This window comes from Cherax quadricarinatus, chromosome 64, assembly GCF_038502225.1.
Source record: "Cherax quadricarinatus isolate ZL_2023a chromosome 64, ASM3850222v1, whole genome shotgun sequence".
NCBI lineage: Eukaryota > Metazoa > Arthropoda > Malacostraca > Decapoda > Parastacidae > Cherax > Cherax quadricarinatus.
The window spans coordinates 11517615-11541906 of record NC_091355.1 but is presented as its reverse complement, the minus strand read 5'-3'; the positions used below and the strand labels follow the sequence as shown (position 1 = coordinate 11541906).

Genomic DNA, 24292 nt, shown 5'->3' with positions numbered 1-24292 from the left:
AGACAAATAGTCAAAATCAACAAAACAGAATCAGAACCCCTGCCGATAACATGTGGAGTTCCCCAAGGTAGTATTCTGGGTCCCTTATTATTCTTATGTTATGTCAATGATATGCCTATCAGTGTCAAGTGCAAACTCCTACTGTATGCAGATGACAGTGCTCTGTTAGTGTCAGGTAAAGACCCACAAGATATTGCTAATGTTTTAACACTGGAACTGGAGTCCTGCAGCAAATGGTTAGTAGACAACAAACTATCATTACACCTAGGGAAAACTGAAGCCATTCTCTTTGGCACGAAACATAAACTGAGAAGGGTAAATAATTTTAATGTTCAATGTAATGGGGAGCCCATCACTTTGGTTTCATCAGTAAAATATTTGGGAATCCCCTTTGACCCATGCATGTCAGGAGAATTGATAGGGAACAGTGTAGTAAAGAAAGCGAATGCCAAACTGAAGTTCCTGTATAGACAAGCACAGTGTCTACCTACTGAGGCTCGCAGGACCCTATGTCTAGCCCTTATACAATGCCATATGGATTACGCTTGCTCTTCTTGGTACTCTGCCTTGACAAAAAAACTGAAAGATAGACTGCAAATCACCCAGAACAAAATCGTAAGATTCATCCTGGGGCTGGGACCAAGAGAACATGTAGGCCAGGATGAATTACAGCAGTTGGATATGCTGAATGTTGAAGACAGAGTAAAACAACTGAAGCTAAATCATGTTTATAAAATTGCTCACAAACAATGTCCAGAATATCTTGCTGTCAATTTTGTCAAGGTTGGGAACCAAAGCAATCATAGTACTAGGGGGAGAGAGCACAACTTTGTAGTACCCACAGTCAGTGGCCAGGCTTCAAACACCTTTTATTGTACAGCAATAAAGGAATGGAACAGACTACCCGCACATGTCAAAGCCAGTCATAGCGTGAACCAGTTCAAGAAGAGTGCCAAAAGATGTCTGATGAATGTAGCTACAGAAAGGGAGGGGAATGATTTTCTATTTTTTAGCTAACATACGTGTAAATTTTACCTTATTCCTTGTAATGACCCTCGTATTGTAGATAGTCTTAATGACCTTGGTGTAGCAGATAGTCTTTTTAGTATGATAATAAGATGTTATCTTCATTGTAGAATAATAAGAAAATATTATAACCTTTATACTATAATAATAAGGTAAAAGGACCCCAATGGAAATAAGTCACTCTGTCTGACTTTTTTGGGTTATCCTAGGTTCTCTACACATATGCTGCTATGTATGATAATTCTATGTAACTGTATTTGTGTATACCTGAATAAACTTACTTACTTACTTACTTATACTCACCCCAAGATCTTTCTCCTTGAGTGAGGTTTGCAGTCTTTGGCCACCTAGCCTATACTCTGTCTGTGGTCTTCTGTGCCCTTCCCCTATCTTCATGACTTTGCATTTGGCAGGATTAAATTCGAGAAGCCATTTGCTGGACCAGGTGTCCAGTCTGTCCAGGTCTCTTTGAAGTCCTGCCTGGTCCTCATCAGATTTAATTCTCCTCATTAACTTCACATCATCTGCAAACAGGGACACTTCTGAGTCTAACCCTTCCGTCATGTCGTTCACATATACCAAAAATAGCACTGGTCCTAGGACCGACCCCTGTGGGACCCCGCTCGTCACAGGTGCCCACTGTGATACATCATTACGTACCATGACTCGTTGTTGCCTCCCTGTCAGGTATTCTCTGATCCATTGCAGTGCCCTTCCTGTTATATGCGCCTGATGCTCTAGCTTCTGCACTAATCTCTTGTGAGGAACTGTGTCAAAGGCCTTCTTGCAGTCCAAGAAGATGCAATCAACCCACCCTTCTCTCTCTTGTCTTACTTCTGTTATTTTATCATAAAACTCCAGAAGGTTTGTGACACAGGATTTGCCTTCCGTGAATCCGTGCTGGTTGGCATTTATACTCCTGTTCCGTTCCAGGTGCTCCACCACTCTCCTCCTGATAATCTTCTCCATAATTTTGCATACTATACACGTCAATGACACAGGTCTATAGTTTAGTGCCTCTTTTCTGTCTCCTTTTTTAAAAATGGGAACTACATTTGCCGTCTTCCATACCTCAGGTAGTTGCCCAGTTTCCAGGGATGTGTTGAAGATTGTGGTAAGTGGCACGCACAACATATCTGCTCCCTCTCTAAGGACCCATGGGGAGATGTTGTCCGGTCCCATTGCCTTTGAGGTATCGATGTCTCTTAGCAGTTTCTTCACCTCCTCCTCATCTGTGTATGTGTGTGTGTGTGTGTGTGTGTGTGTGTGTGTGTGTGTGTGTGTGTGTGTGTTTGTGTGTGTGTGGTTGTCTTATAACATCCATCTTTCTCTTCCTTCACCATTTTTTCTTTCCTCTGCCTCCTGTGTACAATTTTTCTTGCCCCCGCTCTGGGATGATGGTAGTATCTTCATAAAAATTTCTTCCTGTGTTTGTGATAGGCTATCCTGAGAGATGGCAATTCCAGCTATGCTGAAAGGAAACCTTGGAAGTTGCCATGGATGATGAACCCTTGCTAGAATGCTTGATGATATGCTCATTGCCCTACCGAAGTCTCCCAGCTCAGGTTGACACTACTGAAGTCTCCCAGCTCAGGTTGACACTACTGAAGTCTCCCAGCTCAGGTTGACACTACTGAAGTCTCCCAGCTCAGGTTGACACTACTGAAGTCTCCCAGCTCAGGTTGACACTACTGAAGTCTCCCAGCTCAGGTTGACACTACTGAAGTCTCCCAGCTCAGGTTGACACTACTGAAGTCTCCCAGCTCAGGTTGACACTACTGAAGTCTCCCAGCTCAGACTGACAGATTTCAACACCTATGATCCTCCATCCTGCGTGAGGGAAACATAACCAGCTCTTGTTCCCGCTGTGAAACTAGTATATAAAACGGGGTCGCAGCACCCTGCTGGTGCGTCCAGTTTTGTTAAAAAAACGTATTTGGTTTGTTCTGCCGTTTACATTATATAATGAAAACCAGTGGACCAAAGTTAGTGAAAATCGCACAGATTATGCTCCTGTGAGAAAACGTAAAAGGCTAGATCATTGAAAAAATATATTTGTTTAGACAAAAATTCAAATTTGGTTATTGTCAAGACCACAAGGGTCAGGACAAGACCACACAGACCTGGTCGAGACCACACAGACCTGGTCAAGACCGCAGGGACCAGGTCAAGACCACACAGACTTGGTCGAGACCACACAGACCTGGTCAGGATCGCAGGGACCAGGTCAAGACCACACAGACCTGGTCGAGGCCACACAGACCTGGTCAGGATCGCAGGGACCAGGTCAAGACCACACAGACCAGCTCAAGAAACGATGCACTTTCAAGATGTCCCGTACCTCGATTGCTAGCACATTTCAGCTCACACACTGGGGTCCTTGGTTCGATCCCCGGTGTTCACCTATCAGTAAAATAGGTACCTGGGTGTTAGCCGACTGGTGTGGGTCACATCATGGGGACAAAATCTTATTTGACCGAAATGTTCTGCATAACCAGGGGCTTTCTATGTAGTAGTATATCATTGGTGTCAAGTAGGCCTGTATACCTTGTACATGTACTTGTAGAAATAAAGATTATTATTATTATTATTATTATTATATTATTATTATTATTATTATTATTATTATTATTATTATTATTATTATAAATGTCACGTAACATACACTTCACGAAAATGACAAATAATTACCTTTCATTTATTAATCGATGTGTAGGTCCCTCCTTGACCATTATCGTCACAATTGGTCCAGGACGGACCGAAACGTCTTCTAAAATATGGGTTACATGTGAAACATTCTAGCTGCCGTATTGTGGTTTATTACTGTTGCTGGACTTTCAAATTGCCTTCCCTCCACCCCTTTCCTACTCATCCCCTTTTCTCTTCACCTCCCAATCCTCTTTCAGCCTTTCCCTTTCCTAACATAGGGAGGAAGGAGCCTAGTGGTGTATTAAACAACAGCGGGTGTAGGGAAGATCTCAGTCACGTGTGAACCTTCGAGGTGGGAGGTTGTCTCTACCCTCATCGCTCACTCTTAACACCGCTCGCGTAGCACCTCTTTACTGTAACGTCGCCTACGTAACACTTCTTAGCAAACAAGGATAATGACGGTAAGTGTTATTATTACTATTTACACTAGGTGTGTTGTGTATTTTATATACGTGACAGAGTATATTCCTTGTATCGTGAAAAATACTGAATCTAAGACCCCCCCCCCTCCCTCAAGAAATTGAATGTCATACATTTCCTTGGATCAAACTTGATTGCCTCCCATTCAACCCATGTGTGGGGAATTTAAAGCTTCTTTCAATGTATTAAAACCTCAATTTAATAAATAATAACGACAAAACCTTTATCACTAAATCGTAAGAATAATCAATCACGCAATATATACATTATAATTTACATAACTAAATTCCTAGATTTAGATTACATTATTAATATATTAACTGATTTAATACATTGAGAGAGTTTAAAACATTAATAAATGCTTTAATATATCAAGAGTCTTTACTAAGTACGTTGAGAGAGACTTGAATACGTTAAGAAACTAATACATTGAGAAAGGTTTTAAAATACACTTGAGTGAGGCTTCAAATACATTAAGAAAAACTGAAACTGAGAGAGCCTTTAATACATTGAAAGAGGCTGTAATACGTTAAGAAATGCTTCAATACATTGAGAGGCTCTAGCACATTAAAGATTGGAAGAATTATTGAAGTCAGTGGACAGGAAGTTAAAAATTGCAGGACTAGAAGTATCCGACGCTGATGGTTATTGTATTTAATACAAAAATATTGTATTTCTTGTGATCTGAACACTGATGGACTCGTTTCGCCCGAAACGCTGCTCATACTATGGGCTTTTAAAAAATTACGAATTTATGTAAAAGAAATTAATATTTTGTTTTATTTCGATTTAATCAAACCTGAGACAGCGTCATAACCACTACCATCAGCATCACATCCTCTCATGTTTTTTTTTTCCTTAACTCCATGGGGGGTTCATTGATGCTGAGGAAGCGTTCTTGATGCAAGGAATTGGAGCTACTCCTCAGGTACTATATAGCTCTTAATGGTGAGGGTGACATGCAAATTTCATTACCCTCGTGTGATCACTAGGAATTAAACCTAATAAAACATTCAAGCAGCCCAGTGAGGTGTTCCCAGGATGTGTTCATTTAAGTCAACCTTGACGGTGTAACTAAACACCGAGCTCAGCACTCGCTCATTGTTGCTTATCTTAAGTTATATTAATAAACACTTATGCCCGAAGTGCTCTTCATAATCATTGGCTTTCCAAAATACCTTGTAAATGTCTGTAACTATTGTAAGCTCTGGGAAAAATGAAATTCATTTTCATTTTCATTTTCATCTATCTTGTTGAGAAGGAACAGTACATGTGTTGAAATTAACACAAAAAACATTGAAGATTTTATTTTGAGATGATACTATACTTTGCTTGTATGGTAAAACTAGACATAATCAAGACCATCAAAATTTTGGACAGACCTTCCCAGTGCTATAAAAATGAAGTCACTGTGATTACTGGTTGCCTTGATAAATTAGAATGATACATAACTGATTTATGTATTAACATCCAGAAAAACTAGTCATTTTTGAATGAAATAGTGCGAATGATGAACTGCCTTTCAGCTGTTACAGTACAGGAAGGAAACTTAAATCCTCGCATCAGTATGTAAAGAGTATTTTCCATACCGCTTTCCAAACGAACACCCATTGACAACTGGTTTCAAATTGCCTATTGAACCCCCATCCCTGCACCACAAAAGCTTGTTTAAAATGTCATATTATTATTATTATTATTACAATCAAGGGGGAAGCGCTAAACCCGGAGGATTATACAGCGCCTGGGGGGGTATGTGGAAGGCATTCAGGCTTAATTTGGGGAACTGGAGCACAGATCCAATTCCCTAAATCAAGAGCCCCTCACCAACATCAAGGAACCTTCCTTGAGGGGTTTAAAATGTCATAACCAGGTCAATGTTTGCCTGTAGCAGGGGATGCAGTCACATGTGTTTACATTAGACTTGAAGCCTCTTCTGATCATCTTCAAACTTTTAAGAGCTGGTATAAATTGCTGAAAGAAAATATCACACTACTGTTAGGCTATGTAAGTCCCAAATTGCAGATTTTATTAAAACTGATCTTCTTTTTTATTATAATATACAAACTGATACTTTTTTCCCCTTATAACAACCACCCTTTCCTGTAGCAGGGAAGGTAAGATTCTAAGTCGTGTCATCACTTAAACGTGTTAAGTGATGTCATCATTTTAACGTATTAAGTGGTGTCATCATTTTAACGTGTTAAACAGATACTGCTAGGTATTTCCAGCATACATGTTGCGGTTGACCTCCGTCCATTTGCCATTGTTCAGTGTAATGATGTTTTGGTGATTTTTGAGTGCCTCTCATACTTGCCTGTTATTTTCTTTGAGCACATCCTCCATTATCTTCGGTTTGATCGTCTTTATCAACAATTTCCTGGTGTCTAGAACAGTGTGTTGCTCTTTTGCTTCAGCAACTACGTTGTTCTTGTAGTGATTCTCCCTGTTCTGGTATTCATTCGTAGCTCTCTATCTGGGAAAAGGTTGAACAAGTGGGTGGGTATGGTTGGTCTAGAGAAAGACTTGTTTGGTATGGGCCATTAGACCTTCTTAAGTGTTCCTCCACTCTTATGTGTGTGTGTGTGTGTGTGTCTCTCTCTCTCTCTCTCTCTCTCTCTCTCTCTCTCTCTCTCTCTCTCTCTCTCTCTCTCTCTCTCTCTCTCTCTCTCTCTCTCTCTCTCTCTCTCTCTCTCTCTCTCTCTCTCTCTCTCTCTCTCATATATATATATATATATAGTGTTTGCGTATATTTCGCCTGCTCTCGCGAATTCCTTGCATATGTGTGTGTATATATATATATATGGTAGGACCTGTCATTTTTTTTTTATTTAAATATATATGTGAAGAGTTATCATTAAAAGAATTAATGATCAGTGGTTTAAGACTAATTAGTCTTACGTAAGTATTTGCGTAAGACTTGACTGGTTGTATCATTCGGAGAGCCATTGCGAAACTCGATACACTTACGTAAGTGCTTTAAAGTATTCAAATAATTCAGTCATTGTTCATCACCACCAATAGGATGATATGCACATCATGTTTGTGCCATTTTCTCTGGGTCTGTAATACTTGGAGATAATATTATTATATATAACTAACGAGAGCATTTTTTTTTTTTTGCCTAGTTTGTGTGAATTGAACCCAATCTAACTACATTACATTCACTGGGATCAAATTATAACCGCGACATTGCATATAAATTTCCTATATGCATATGTGATTTTGTGGTTTGTTGCAGCACTCGCGCGACAAGCAAGCTTCCTATGGTGAAGTCAGTATAGCTGTGGACATTCCATCCTGAAGTCTACATAGCAGTCGATTTCCTGCGTCCCTTCAGGCTCCCGTTGCACCGACCATCCTTACGTCAGGGGTGTATTAGTTACCGTTTTCTGGGTAGTTAAGAACATTGGAGTACAGTGTTCTGCTTCTGTGATGGAGACCCTGGAGGAGTGGTAGCTCTGTTGAGCGCCTCGACATTGCTTTTTGAGTTTGTTGGTGGAGTTGGGGTTGTTAAGAGCAACTAAAGCTGTTGCCTTTTTTCCTGAGTGAAACATATGTATGTGATTTTCCTTGTTGAGGGCTATTTATTGGCCTACTAACAGACTATGCCGTATCGAGTCCTTTGTGGATGTAGTGGGGTTGTTACTCTGCCCTTCATATTGTCTTGGTGTCTTTTACCTTGGTATTTTTCATAGCTCAGTTTGGCATGTGAAACTCAGCTTGATGTAACTCCGGATCCGGATTCTTAATTAAGTTTTCCCAAGAAAAACAACAGTGGCAGCTGTGTGCACGGCGAGAGATTAGTTTTTCTTAAGAAATTAAAACAATTTGTTTCGTCATGAAACCAGTATGGTTGCTACTATCAAGTCACTCATGCAGCAGATAGTGTTGACTGCGCCCACTGACACACCCTCGATGCAGCTAGTAGTTTTGCCTGTCACTACAAGCACACGGGTGCAGATGGCATTGTTGTAGAGGCTGCGTGAATCTCTCCTTCACTCAGTAGTGCTTGAGGATATCCTCATTGTGCACCCTAAATCACCCATCACCAGCGACAAACCCAGTAACATCCAGTTCTCTGTGGGGTGTAATGTGCCAGTTTCATGTAAATAATGTCTCAAGGGAAGTTCCTTGATGCATGTGAGGGGGGGCTCTTAATCCAAGGAATTGGACCTTCCATTCCCTTTCTTGAATCGAAACTAAATGCCTCCCATTCCCTCAGGAGTTATAAGACCCCCACGGGTTTAACGCTTTCCCATGAATACAATATGTAAATATGTGAACATATGTGTGTATTTATCCTATGAACATATCCTCGGTTTCTGTCCTACATACTGTTTAAACTAATGCATAGTTATTACAGAAAAAAAAAATTCCCGTGTTTAAAGTAGGCCATCCTAAGAGGTAATTTTTAAGAAACTGTAAATCGAACTCTGCTAAAACGAAAGAAACCTTTTAAGCTCCTGTAGCAGTTGAATCATGAATGGATTCGTGACGATATCATTATGCCTACCAAAGTCTTTTAAAAGACAATCAACAGTGAAAGTTTGAAGCCTATCACAAAAGGCATTCTCGAGTATTTGCTCTGAACCCAGTGATTCCAATTTTTTTTAACAATTTCATTAAAATTTCAAATTCACATCCATATAGTCTAAACGGTGACATCCTCCTTACGTAAGGAATACATTAGGGTTAATATTTTGAAGCCCATAATTGAATAGAAATCACTGTTTATTTAATAAAATTGGGACTTATGCAGCCCACTAACAACGCAAATCGTGCTTTCCGGAAAACACATCAGGGCTGAAAATTTGAAGCCGGTCAAAAGAGGCATTCTGCAGTTATCACACGGATTGCAACTATGTCATGTTTTTTTTTAACTAGTTCTTTAACAAATTTGCGCGCACACAAACTTAATGGCATTATCCTGGTAGTAAGATGCATTAAGTATTAAATATTGAAGCAGTCCAGAAGAGGTAGATTCAACTGTAACATGATTTAAGAGGAATAAAAATTTCACTATCTTTCACATATATTGGCAGATATGCATTTACACACTTGAATTTTACTCAACACCATTGTTGAATTATAAGGCAGTTTTTTTTTATGCTATGCCGGCAGTGGGTTTGGGAATTTATCGGAGCCATTCCAGATACTTAGGATTGGCTCCTACAACTTTGGTCATAGTGCACCTCCACATTCCAATTCTAGAATCTTGGCCTACTTACCATACACCTCTGAAACTTAAGCCGGTCAGATGAGGTCAAATGTTGTGAGTGATGTAAAAACGAAGAATTGGAGGAGAAAAATTCAGGCAACCACTGAAAGGTCCCCTTCGGAAATACCTGATAATAATAATAATAATAATTAACATTTATAATACAGATAACTGTATGACACTTCAGGATTTAACACTTAGTTTTGATTGTAATAATAATATAATACAAGTAATGACTAGCAGCTTTAAATGACTTTGACCGAGAAAAAACAATTTTCTTGAATATAAAAGAGAAACTTCACACCGCATGATGCATCAGATCACGCGAGAGAAATATTTTTGGTGAAGGATGAGGCTATGATTGTATTTTTAGAACCCAAGTAAGTTTTCTTTTGTTACTGTTTTTTTTATGGTTAATATAAAACTGAAGGACTACATTTTGCACGGGGATAACACTGTGGAGGCTGCATCCAAAGAGTTTTTATAACTATAGGCTACGGTGTTATTAGGGATCGTTCAACACCTATGGGACCGGAACTGTCTATATTTATTAAGGTCAATTAGAACGTTCCGTTCGTAACGGTCAGTGTTGACTAGGGTCAGTTAGACCGTTCCGTTCCTAACGGTCATCACACAATTTACAGCTGTATACAGCTGGTTTCGTTGCTTACATCTGGCAGTGATGACTACATAACGTTCTGGGTGCGCCATACACTCTTCTTGCAGAAGCGACCATGACTACCATGACCGCTCGTGTCTCGAAATCCTGTCACACTCTAAAGTTAGCAACGCCCCTTACTTTCCATACTCACTCCCCATTCTCTCCCACTGCTCACTGATGCCAGTGAAACATATACAAAGTTTATTACATGTGAGCCAGATACTGAGGAAGGAATATTAGATTTTCACAAACTTACTGATGGGCTCAAGATCTCGTTCGGTCTATACATCTTCCATGCATTGCATGGCGTGCACACTGCATATATGTCTCTTCCCAAGGTGATACTTTCGGCTGCAAATGGTAGGGGACTCCCATATCCGAGTTCGTTGACGTGCTACTGGCTGCCATCCTTTCTCATCGCTAGCCTCGTAAAGAATGTGTAGTATATATTCGCTGCCAGTTCGATGCAAAAAATATATGTGAGCACCTTTATTAAGCATACTTTCAGTTGCCGTGAACTCCCTGAAAGATATATGCAGTAGATCAGTAGTTGACAGTTACTGAACGTAAACCGTCTCAACGGTATCGAACCTGCTGACGTTTCTGATATCCGGTGAAGTTTTGCCAGTCATCAATACTGTCACATCTTCAGACTTTCTGATCCCTACTTCCTATAATCTTAACTTCTCAGTCTAAATCGTTCTGGCATTTTATACTGAATTAAAAAAAAAAAAAAAAAAGAAACGTTGAGCAGGTATCCTAAATTTGATGTGTGTGTGTGTGATGAATGGTTTTGAAAACCGACAAGTTGAAGAATTAAGACACTTATGCAACATATGGGAATCTTTATTGAAGAAACGTTTCGCCACACAGTGGCTTCATCAGTCTTATACAAAGCAGGGACGTATAAGGAGAGGAGTAGTTTGAGGTAATCAGTCCCTCAGCGTGGAGTCGATGTGTTCAGTCCATCAATTTTGTAGAAAGTACCGCACGGCCGTAGCAGTGGCTATATACTCTAGTCAGGCGAGATGAAGCAGGAGGAGGCGGGGTCATAGTGGAACCATCCACTTGTCTAAGTAGGTCTTTGTCCAAAGATTGGACAAGTTTTAAAGAATTCTATGTATCAAGATTCTCCATGTTGATGCAGTGTCTGACAGATGTGATGAATGGTTTTGAAAACCGACAAGTTGAAGAATTAAGATTGATTATAATAGAAAATATAAATTGTAAATATATGCCCTAATGTACACCTGTTTACTCCTTCAGGGCCTAAGTCAGAGTATAAGCCTACAACAGGAAGGTCACATAAGGTCAAGACAGGCCAACAGTAGGAGGGCTACATGATGCACACTAGGACCCTTGTGTTCTCTTGAACTTTTTCTGAGAGTCACACTATTTGACCTTATCAATGGAAGACTGCAATAGTATTTCCTTTTGTAAAATATTTATACAATGTCTTTGCTGACAGTCAACTTGTGTCAGTCTCTCATCATCTACAGTAAGTTTTGAAACACCATTTGGTGATTTTATATCTCTTGTATATTATTTTAGCCTATAAAGCTTGCTTTCCATTTTTATAATGACAGTATTGACATACTGTGTGTGCTTGTGTTCTGAGACTTCCACAGGAATGTGGAACTCTTAGAACACTCATTTCACTTCTTCGTGGAAATTGATATATGTATATGATTTCAATATTGCACGCGTCCTACTGCTCTTATATAATTCCCCTGCCTCTTCTTCGATTGTTGACTTTCCAGAAATATTACTTTCTAGTGGTATATTATAATTTAAAAAAAATTAACACTGGAAGTCCCTATGGCCAAAATATAGCCTTTCCCTCCTTTCCCAAAAGCTCGTTTCTCTATTTTTGGCTTGTTCGCTATTGATTATTTTCAGATGCATTCAGACATTACCTCTGTGTAAGGTAATGACTCTAAGACCTTAACTGGAATAGAACACCCTGCTGACTTTGTAAATTTGAAGGGCGATTCAGTAGTCGGCAAGTCTTTTCATATCAGCATTATTCACACTTACAGTTGCTGCCATCTAGAATACTATCATGTCCACCTCATTAATGGTTGTCTCAGACTCGGTTCTTTACAAATGACTTGGACTTCATTTTTCCCGCGCCTTTGTCTTTTGAGGGGAAACGTTTAGTTTTGTTGTATTAGAAAAATCGTATTTTGATACGCGACATTATTTTGGTGTTTAGGACAATGACCTTGCAGTTTCCTATGCACTTTGCATGTCTGGGAACTTCCGAAATCTCCCAAATGCTATTGCCCCTTCTCATATTATTTCTTGATACTGACTCAGCCCTTGCGAAATCACAGGTAACGTTATAATCTGAGTCAGTGACCAACAAGCTATTTATAATTAAACCACACTCAGCCTGTGGCCATCCTCACTGCATCGTTGTCAGTTGTGGGAAGCCGTTCTCTCGTAACTACATGTTGGTCACACCATGGAAGGATGGGTGCCTTGTGCCACTGCAAGAATTGCCAGGTCACCCCCCCCCCTCACAGTCCAACGCCCTTCGATGCGCTTCATAGATTTTCTTTCGCCAGACAACATGCAGATTGTTATTTTAACGTTAACTTTCATTTAATGCCCTGACACGCTTTCTCTTCCCTCTCTGACAGTGCTGCCCTTATATAAATGCCATTGGGAGGCTTGCTAAGAACCCAGCATCACTTTTGGCATAACTGATGGGGATATTTAACTTTTCGTCTAAATTTGCTGACGCCTATGGCCAGTAACACTGAATGAATTGCAGATATGGATTGTGAAATGTGAAAATTTTGCTTCGAATGTAGTTAGGCTTTGTGATAAATATTTTTACAGTATGACAGTGGATATGCAATTTAACAGCGAAAAGGCGAGAATGACAGTGTAAATTAATATTAGAAACTGTATGTTTAAAGCGCGGAATAAACAAACGGCTATGATGTTCTATAAATAAAACAAAACAACAATAAACTTTGTAAGGAGCCCTGGGAACCGAACTGGTGTCCTTACAAGATTCAAGAGATTGAAACTATCATGACCTGCTTCCTCTCTCTCTCTCTCTCTCTCTCTCTCTCTCACCCCTCTGGAACGTCTTTTCTATAAGTGTCTTTCTGCTACCAAAGGTGTAGAGTCTGGTTAAATAATGTAATTGAAGCTTTAATGAATATAATGTAATTTTCTCTGCTAATTTACTGCGTGTAACTTGACGTAGTAGGAATGTGTTTGTGTGCTCGTCTGATTTCTTGAGAGGATTGAGAAGAGAGATTGTTAGACCACTATACTCGACGTCAACTATCACGTAAGGTCCTTCGACTCTTCCTCTCGGCCAGCTCTCTTTCAACATTAAGCCAACCTTGCCTACTCATCAGTAAATCAACGCCCTTCCTCACCTCAACCATCAGTTATTCGGTGCTCATCTCCGCTAGCTCTCATCCATCAATCAACCATCATAGCATGGTTGGCTGGTGGTCTTGCCACTGCTCTACTACCTAACATGACAGAATGATGAACTGGCGGCGTATGTGGTCCCTGCCTGAGATCATACATGTCTCTTGTGTTTACTAAACAAAAGTGGAGACATAAGCAATATGTTGCTACCCTACACTCTGATAGTTACCTAGTGGGAACACCCGCAGTATGATAGTTACACAGTGAGAACATAAGCTTGCTGTGAAAAAACAGTCTGAACAAATTTTTATCGGGACAACGTTTTGTTCCGCTAAGAGCTTTTTCAAGACATATGACTTGAATAAGAGCTTGTTCTTGCAAACGTTTGAATAAAAGCTTGTTCTTGCAAACGTTTGAATAAAAGCTTGTTCTTGCAAACGTTTGAATAAAAGCTTGTTCTTGCAAACGTGTCTTCTTCGCTATTGTCGGCAACACTGCAAAATTCCATTATCCCTTAAACTCTAATATCAACCTTGACCTAAAACGCTTTCTTGATAGTTGTGACAGAACCCACAGGCATAACACCAGACACAAACATCTCTACGACATTCCCAGTGTCCGACTAAACCTTTACAAAAATTCAATGTATGTCAAAGGCCCTAAAATCTGGAATACCCTACCTGAGAACTCTAGAACTGCAGACACATTCATCACCTTCAAAACTACCATTAGAAAACATCTAATCTCCCTGATACACCCCGTCAACTAACTACACGAATACCACCTGGTGGTTCACACTTACACTCGCTCACTCATTTGACCATAAACAGAAATATTAATCTCAGTCTTAAAATAATGAATCCTGTGATACTCCAATACTGAAACTATATACTGTGCCAAAACAAAAGCATTCACATTGCTAAACTCATAAACTAGTATTTAGTCACTTAGCCATAAGACCAACTTACCTCATAATTTGTAATATTTTACAATTAAGAATAAAACTAAGTATGCCCGAAATGCCTAGCCATGCTAAGCGTTCTAGTGGTACACTCTGTAATCACAATTTTACTACATGTAAACCAAACAATAACCAAATTTCTGTAAACTCAGCATTGTAATCCTTATAGAGAATAAACTTTGAATTGAATTGAATTGAATATTCCGTTACACATGATACATTTCATACATCGTATTGTATCTGGAAGATTTCAGTAGGGCAATGAGGATATCAAGTATTTCATTAAGGCTCATCAGCTACGTGAGCCTCAAAGGTTTCCTTCCAGCGGAGCTGGAGTTACTAAGGAATTAACATCTCTCATTGGGGCCTTTGCCATACACAGGAGAATTGCAATATACAAAGATATCTTCATCATCAGACAACAATAACTATAAATTAATTTACTTAGCTAGGTTTAGTCTATATATTGATATATATGCAGTATAAATTTATTGTTGCAATACCTTGTAGCAACCAAACTCAGCATATAACGAACGATGCTTGACCTATACTAAATACCATCTGTATGACCCTTATTGGTTTAGCTGTTTCTCATTAATATATTAATATACGAAAAGGATATGAGGAAATTAAAAGTGAATGTGGGAAAGAGCAAAGTGATGAAAGTAACGAGAAGTTTAAGGAATGAATGATTGGATATCACACTGGAGGAAGTATGGGGAAAGTGAACGTATTCAGATATTCGAAAGTGCACTAGTTGGCTGATGAGTCTGTAAACGATGAGGTGAGAATGGACGAGTGTGTTGAGACATCTGTGGAAAGAAGTTTATTTATGGAGGCAAAATGTGGAATGTATCAGAGTATAGTAGCATTAAGAATTTATATTAATGCGAGGTATGAGTTTCAAACGTTGCAGGGAGGAGGCGGCTAAAGGCAGTGGAGATGTTATGTGTGAGAGCAATGTTTGGTGTGAATATTATGCAGAAAATCCAGAGCATAGAAATTAGGACACGGTGTGGGATTACGAAAGGTATTATTTAGAGGGCGGAGGAAAGGTTGTTGAGGTTGTATATGTATTTGGAGAGGATGAACGCGAGGGGTGTATAAATCTGGACTGAGAGGATGGAAGAAGTTGTAGGGGTTGTACCAGGAGAGGTGAAGGGTGTGAAAGAGGTGTTAAATAGTAGGAACTTGGGAATCCAGCGTGTGTTGATAAAGGTGAGTGAAATGAGTGGTTTTAAGGATTTGCCGCGCTGTTGGTGTGAACAGGGTAGCATTTATGAAGGGATTCAGGGAAACTTCTTAGGCGGACTTGAGTCTTGGAGGTGTGAAGTACGGTGCCTGGACTCTGGAGGGGTGAATTATGATGTTTGCGGACTTCTAGCCAGAAAACGATTGAATGAATGTTGTTTCCTTTCTGAATCATTCTATCTAGCTGGGAGACGGTCGGAGTGGTAAAAGCAACAATAGTAATATTACCTTGATGCAAGTGACAATTTAGAGAATTACAATGGTGTTGCTGAGGCTCATGGATGTGTTGTAAGCAATGATGACAGCAACACCAGTTCTAGTCATCTAAAGTGCAGTGTGAGAGGCAATTATAGTTTTCCCAACTTCCAGTATTAATCACCACTACCACAAAACCACCACAACATCATTAACAATCACCACCACCACAGCAATCAGAGAATCACTACAACCACAATAAGAATCACATACCCCCATAACAATCACCATAACAACAATTACAGAATATCTCCACAACCACCACCACAACAGTCACAGAATAAACCCACCACTACAACAATCAGTATTTCCACATACTTCACCACTACTCCGCTATGGACGTTTTTGAAGAGCTAGAAAGTAGAACAGAGTCCCAACTCCATCAAATAACTCTATCGAGCGACAATGATTACTAGGGGCCTCGGGGTAACAATGTGGAAATACTACACTCCGGGAACTCGAAGTGTTGACTCACAGCTGCAAGAAAAATAGACTGGATAAGAAGAATCTTCAAAGCAAGACTGTGACCCCCTCTTGGTTTAGCACTTCCCCCCCCCCCAAAAAAAAAAAAAAAGATATGTCAAAACTGAGTGGGAAATTGGGTTTAGAGCCTGTATACTACACGAGTCATTATGGCTACACATAAACCTGTTCACCCACCAGTTGCGAATACTTTAATCTCTAAAAATAGGAACTAAACTTTCAGTATATGTGCACAAAGAGACTTACTCCTTTCTGTGTATATATCTTGTGAGAAATGAGAAATCTATGGTCATATTCTTTTTAAACAGTTTTTCTTTACGGTTTTACTTCTTCCACATAAATACAGAAGTAATTTAAGGCACTTGTTCCTTGTAGATTTGAACACTGCTCATACAACCCTTTTTAAGACAGGCGAAATTGTAGACTTACAAATGAGGAGAGAACTTTTACTGCCTAAAATCTAGGGAATTGGATTTGTGCTCCAGTTCCCTGAATTGAGCCTGAATGCCTTCCACCCTCCCCCACATGCGCTGTATAATCCTACGGGTTTAGCGCTCCCTCATGATTATAATAATCCTCACCAGAGACTGGCTCACTAACTAGAAGAGCACCTGGAAGACGGTGATAGTAGGAAAAGGAGGGTAGAGGCAATGGTAACTAGTAAAGTCGCCCACGAATCAGTACTAGGGGCACTGTTATTCCTGACTTGCCAGGTGGGATCGAATTCTGTGTATCTGACGTTTATGTGAGACTGTTCAAAAGAACACAAACAGGCGAAGACAGATAAAGGCTCCACATAGATTTAAACAACTTGCTGTTGAAATTCAGTCCATAATATGTGTAAGATCGTGAAAAACGGGAAATGAGAGAACAGAGTAGTACATCTTGAGGAGAGAAGGTAAAATTATAGACGAAAGAAAAGGATGTAGGAGTAAACGTCATTCAGAACATATCGCCAGAGGAACACATCAACTGTCTGACTTCGGCATTCTAACTAATCTCGGAATAGCTTTTAGGATCCTTAATAAAGAATCCTTTAGATTCTGTGCCTAATGTACGTCAGATTCATATTAAGGTACACAAACCCAATAAGACGAACAGGCTGCGAACATAGCAAAGTGGCTACATAAATTCAGTCCAGATAAGTGGAAAGTTATGGAAATGGGGGAGTGAGAAGACTGGACACGGAATACAGACTGGGGTAAGAGACGATGCAGACAAAATACAAGAAGGAAGCTTTGAGATTACGTAGTTTTTCGCCAAGAAGATCACCAGAAGTACACTACTATAATTTTAGTGGTACGTACAACTTAGCTAACCTAAGAACTGTTCAGGAACCTAAACAAAGATTCTCTGAGGACATTGTGCACAACGTACATTTGGCCCATCTTGGAATATGTGGAACCAGGGTGGAACTCGTATCTGATCAAGCATGAAATTAGAAAACAGCCAAAGGTTCGCTAGGAGATTGATGTCGAAACTGGGGGCGATGTACTGCGAGGCGAGACCTAAGGAACTCAATTTAACTGATGGTCAAAGATCTGGCAGCGATTAGTGAACAGAAGATTCAGTCTTCGCCACTCCTTATTCTGAATGATCCACACAGGTTTAGCACTTCATTAATATAACCATTCATCACCCACAGGCTGGTCTTGTCCTAGCGGCGGCGGCGCTGCTGGTGCAAGCCACACACGGCCAGAACTTTATGTCGCAGGCTCGGGAGGACATGTTCTCTGCTACTAGCAAGCTCGAAGATCTCCTAAGCTTGGAGGCGGAGATCGTGAGGATGGTGGAGAGGTACCTGGAGGCCGCTAACCACAGGGTCGACATTATCAAACGGTGAGTGAGCGATAGGTGTTCTTTGTTGTATATAAGTTGTTCTTACATTTTTTAAGAACATGTTGAAACGTTTGTAAGAACCCAGGATCGTGTATCTTCACCCCAGACTGAATAGTTGCCCTTAATTTGACCTTGAGGTATAAAATAAAAATCTGGAAAGTTAATAAATAGAGATAAGAACAGGGATACAATCCCGTTATCTGGTAGATAATATTTTAAATTCGTTTCTTGCCTGGGTTATTGGTGGTATAGCACATGCCCACAAACTAAGTTCAGAATTACAAGAGAACGAGCAGAATGATCAGTCTGTTTCAGGACCAGACCAAGTCCGGCAGGCAGACTTGAGTTCTGGTGATGGGAGGTACATTAAACATTAACACCACTCTGAAGGAGGGGTGTTAATGTTGCAGTTTTATAACTGTAGTATAAGCGCGCCTCTGGCAAGACAGTGATGGAGTGAATGATGAAAATTTTTATTTTTTTGGCCACCCTACCTTGGTGGGAAACGGCCGATGTATTAAAAAAAAGTAAAAAAAATAACTAGTTTATTTTCGAATTAAGTGTCAGCCTTGTTCAGTCTAAAATCCAGAAATATAAAAAATGCTATAGAACACAAACGCAAATGTGAGGGGAGAATGGGAGGTTTTTTCCAGGTTTGATTCAAGGAAAAGGAGAGTTAGCTTCAATTCCTTGGATCAAGGCCCCTTGAAGGGCAATGCTGGAGTTGACACTGACAGTAACATGTCTGTCTGGGCTGTAATGAAATGTTTCTGTGGCAGTATTTTCAGTCGCAGGATGAATGATGCTGTTCAATAAACTCTTCCCTCGGGGGAAAATCTTAAAAAAGTCTGTTATAAAAGTTGTAGTAACAAGACATATTTCTATCACTTTAAAATGTCAGCTTCTGTAAATGTAATTTGTGTCTGTCTGCCTGCCCTGGAGAGAGGGGCAGATAACAGGAAAAGTGAGGGGTGGATGAGGAGGAAAGGAGAGAGGGTAAAGGGAGGAGAGGGGCAGAGGGAGAAAGAAAGGCAAATGGAAGAAAAGGTGGGAGAGAGAGGTGGAGTAAGCTGTATATTTTTGCAGAACTCTGTAATTTAATATAATTATCCCATCTCTCTAGTGTTGGGAACTTTTCCCGTGACAGCTGCTCGAGTGACAGCAAATGCCATCCTGAGCTGTATTCAAATACGAGCTCTCAAGCTAACCAACAAGTGTATAAATACAACTTTAGCACCGATAAAACTCGCGGAAAACCAATGAGGTTATGTGGCCTTGTCGAGGGTCACTGTCAGAACATGAAAACCGCAAACTTAAGTTTAGAAACTCTTAAAAGTAAAAAAAAAAAAAAAAGTCATCGAAGTTGTATACACATATTGAAGATCTCAAGTGAATACCATCCTCGGAATACGACTCTGAAGTTTATTGTTACGTTTTAAAGAGGGGGGAAACATAATTTACTTTGTAGGCTGCATTTTTTTCCTAAAACGGTGAATTTACAGGCCAAGAGTTGTTTCTCTGTTCATTTCAAAGCCCAGCCCTATCTAAACTTTACTGCCCCCCTCAGGATGGCATTCCCGAATACTTATTTACTGCTAAGTGAACAGATGTAAGGAAATTTGCCCAACATCTCCACTCGCCCAAGATTGATCCCGAGGGATTGTTAGGCTTGAAGCCTTTTAACTAGACGAGGTTCAGTAATCCTCATATCGCCTGAGCACTACCAGTCAAGGATACTGTAACCCATGAAATAGGGATTAAAGCATACTCTCAGTGTACATAAATTAAGATTCACATCTCGCGACGTAAATACACTGCCATTTAGTAATGTTGACCAAGCAGTAGGAAGAAAAACAAGTGTAAGCATAAAAAGGAGAACGTTATAATCTGTACACCACTTTCTCTAGTGAGCGACCAGTTGAACGCATGACGCGAATCTTTACACAAGTTTCTCCTTTTGTTGATGTATCAGCCGAGTACATTACTGGTGTGCTGGCCTTGCCTAAGGTAAAGTGGCTGGTGGAGTTGAAGTAAACTTTGTGGCTTTACTATTTACGGGGGTTAACCACTTGAATTCTCGTCAATGTTGGCTCTTGTCGCGGTGATCTTTGTACAGTAATTTATCTGGGAGAACGCGTCACTGAAGGTAAACATGTTCTGAATACTCTTAAAAATGTCTGAGTGTTAATTTAACAGCCTGATTGTTAGTGGAAGCCTGGACGTTAGTGACACCATGTGTTAGTAGCGCAGCCTAACTGTTAGTGCTGAGAAATGACTAAATACACATATTCCTATGTCAGTCATAAAACAGTAGATCACTGCGGTAGGCCTACTGGCCCATGCTAGGCAAGTTCATTTCACACCCATCCATGTACCTACTCAACGTTCTTGCTTCAATGATGCTACGTGGGAGTTTGTGTAGCACATCTTCAACTCTCCACCTTTCACTTTGGTTTCCCTAACAGATTGCTCCTTCAGGCAGATTATTTAACTGTTTACACTTTTTTTGTATGTAGTTCACTGTATCTTCGTCTGCTGACGAAATAAGAATGTTGCAGTTAAGAGTAGACAACCTCTCCTTCACATTTTCTACCGTAAGCCACTTGTCCTTTTTAACTGCTTTATTTTCGGGTAATTTTACCGACATAAAAGTTAATATACGTTACCCTAACCAGAACTAACACCGCAAAAGAGAGAGAGAGGGGGGAAGCTGAGTAACAGTCATCTTTCACTTTTATTTTAATTTAAGGGTATATTTGTATTATAATGTAAATATTAGATAATCAACAATTATAACATATTTATTTGGTAAACTGTATTTTATGTGTGTTAAATTTCTGTAAATCTTAATAAAATTAATAGTATTACCACTAGTCTGCTTTACAGTTAGGCCCTACTATGATATTTTTTATTAGTCTAAATAAGAAATCTATATGCAAACTGATCTAAGAACATTACATGAGAGACGCATCTCTCCGTGTGATGTTCGGAATGAAGACGCTAGGTTTAGATCAGGTGTTATTCGCCAGGAAACAGGTGTATTATCGAAGATTGAGATACTTATACAACATATGGGAATCTTTATTAAGGAAACGTTTCGCCACCCAGTGGCTTCATCAGTCCAATATAAAGTAGAAATAGGTAAGGAGAGGAGGAGTTTGAGGTAAAGATTCCCTTATGTTGTATAAATGTCTCAGTCTTCAACTTGTCGGTTTCATAACCATTTATCACAGGTTTAATGTCACCTGGACGCAGGCAGGTCTTAGCCCTGTAAAGTAAAAGGACACAAGTGCAACTAATGTGACATTTTATTATGGCAACGTTTTGCTCTCCAGGAGCTTTATCAAGCCGTTACGACTTGATAAAGCTCCTGGAGAGCGAAACGTTGCCATAATAAAATGTCACATTAGTTGCACTTGTGTCCTTTTACTTTACATATTGTCGGCAATTCTACCAACTTTATTACAGGTCTTAGTCCTGTGATGACCCACCATGCACCTTGTGACCATCTGTCCAAGGTCTTCCACTGACTTACCCATCCACACCTTTGAAAAATAAAAATATCTTTAGGAGTGGAGGTGGTGTATATGCAAGACATGTAGTGCTTCGATATTTATCGAAGAAAAGTTTCACCCGGTAGCATATCGAATCGTTGTACTGATGAAGTTTAAATAACAAACGATATAACGTCACTTTTTTTAATGTATACTGGCGCTAAAATATCAACTATGCTTTACAAGCATGTCGGTATTAAAAATCATATCTTACCTGGTGGCAAGAGATGGGAGGTGTGTATACGGACTGCCGGGAGGCAGGACCTGGCCTGGCCACTCACATCTACGATCAAGATCTTATATTGAGTACTTCTCCAATAGGTATGTGTCAGAGTACCATCGCTTGAGCACTGAAGGAGGCACCGGAGGTGGCTCAGGGTCCGGAGGGATGGTGGTAGCTCACCCCGTCGACGCCTACTTATTGCTGAAGCGACTCACTGTCGAGTGGGCGAGCGTGGAGGACGCTATGACCCTCCATGCTAATGCTACACAAGGTGTGTCTTCGCGCTCTCTTTTGTGTGTAGTAGTAGTTACCGGTTGTCAAATGCCTTTGTCGATAGACATTTAGCCTGGGTGGTGGTTTGTGTGTGTGTGTCAATAGGCAAAGTATCATTAGACACTGTTATGGTTTGTGTTAATTACCGGTTGCTAAAGGCACTTATCGATACACACTTAGCTTGTATTGTGTTTGTGTGTGTTGCACTGTATTGTATATGTGACTTGTGTAGGTGATTGTGGTGGTTGTGTATGTACCTGTGTTGTGTGGGTGATTGTCAGTTGTGTTGTGTATGTGGCTTGGGTGGCTGTGGATTGTGTATATGGCTGTGTTGTGTATGTGACTGTTGTGTGGGTGGTTTTGTGTGTCTGCTGTATTGTATATGTCGCTAGTTTGAGTGAGTGGGTGGCTGTATTATGTGGGTGGTTTTGTATGTGTGTTGTGTGGGTGGTTGTACGTGTTTGTTACAGCGTTGTTAGTGGGGTGGCTGTGGTGTGTATGGCTATGTTGTGTGATTTTTATCATAAGTTTTTATGCATAATGTGAAATTTTTGCAGTAGTTTTATATATTAAATGTGTAGAATTTTTACTTTGGATAAACCAGATCTACGATAGTCTTATTAGGCAGCGACATGATAATGGAGAGTCTGGTGATCTTGCTGATGCTGTACAGCCAAGTTATCTTAGGTTGTGCAGCTCTGGCTTTTCCGTAAGTGAGTTGACGTCTCAGAGCCATGTCAAAGACTATGTGATGTTAGTGTTACTCTTTTGTAATTTTATGATCGTCCTGCTACCTTCTTTGTTTACCTATAACTCTCCCTTCCCGCTCTCCCCGAGTTTGTGTGGTGGTCTTCCTCCATCAGCTTCTTTCTTCTCCCTAGATTTGGTACAGCTTGTGGTAGTCTCAACCTCACTTTCTCTCCAGAGTTGGTACAGCGTGTGGCGTTGTTCCGGGAGAGGTCAACCTTCCCAGTGATGGAGGACCTGCACGGTGCTGCCGTAGCTTTGGTCCGCCTTCAGGATACGTACAACCTCAACATGACCACCTTACCTGCTGGTACCTTCACTGGCACCGGACCCACCTCCAGCGGTAAGTGCTGCTTCTCTGTATGTCCTTCACCCCTGTTTGTTTCTCCATCCTCACCTCTGTGTGTACCTCCCTCTTCACCTGCACTTCTGAGAAAGCTAGATGTATCAAAAGCAATGGGAACTGATAACGTGTCATCATTTATTCTGTTACGAGGCGCAGAGGCACTGTCAAAACCACTAAAATATACAATAAGTTAAAGTATACGGGGTAATTGCCAAAGATCTGGAAGACAGCAAATTTGGTATTAAAGTATACGGGGTAATTGCCAAAGATCTGGAAGACAGCAAATTTGGTATAAAAATTAAAGGAAGTAGGCAGAGAGGAAAAGTAAAACTACAGGACAGCATAATTGAAATACATACTATATGAGGTATTGGAAAACATAATCGGAAGCGTGGTGGAGCACCTGTACAAAAGTGGTTTCATAAATAACAACCAACACAGGTTTAGAGATGACAGATCTTGCCCACAAATCTGCTGGAGCTCTATGACGAATTAACAAAAGTGAGGTGAAAGAGAGAGAGAGAATGGGTGTTTTGCATGTTCTTGGACTGCAGGAAAACATTTGACAGTACCTCACAAGAGACTGGGACACAGACTTGAGCAGGCAGGCATAACAGGAAATTCTCTATAGTGGATCAAAGAGTACCTTACGGGAAGGAGATAAAGAATGGTTGTCCCAGAAGAGGTGTCCGAATAGGCAAGCGTAACAAATGGAATTCCACGAAGATCAGTATTAGGACAGACCCTGTTTCTGGTTTATATGTGGATGATACACCAGAAGAGGTAGTCAGATGTTTCCCCTTTTTTCAGATGTTATAAAATTAATGAGGCTTTCCCGCGATTACAGTAATTTTCATAAGAGCATTACAAGCGTCTCTAATGCCAGAACTGTGCCTTTTCATCCCCAGAGTTCCACAGCAGCAAGCC

The 24292-nt window shown here is 40.3% G+C and overlaps 1 protein-coding gene across 1 annotated transcript in view; it reads left to right on the top strand.

Moving 5' to 3' along the window:
• Positions 1-3905: 3905 nt before the first annotated feature.
• The window catches only part of LOC128700082 (prolyl 4-hydroxylase subunit alpha-2), a 39450-nt gene continuing 19063 nt past the window's right edge, over positions 3906-24292 (top strand). The window contains exons 1-5 of the mRNA XM_070098769.1: positions 3906-4136; positions 18029-18222; positions 22098-22270; positions 23198-23362; positions 24274-24289. Of these exons, the coding sequence (XP_069954870.1) occupies positions 4131-4136; positions 18029-18222; positions 22098-22270; positions 23198-23362; positions 24274-24289 (554 nt within the window). The 5' untranslated portion in view covers positions 3906-4130. The remainder of the gene's footprint in view (positions 4137-18028; positions 18223-22097; positions 22271-23197; positions 23363-24273; positions 24290-24292) is intronic.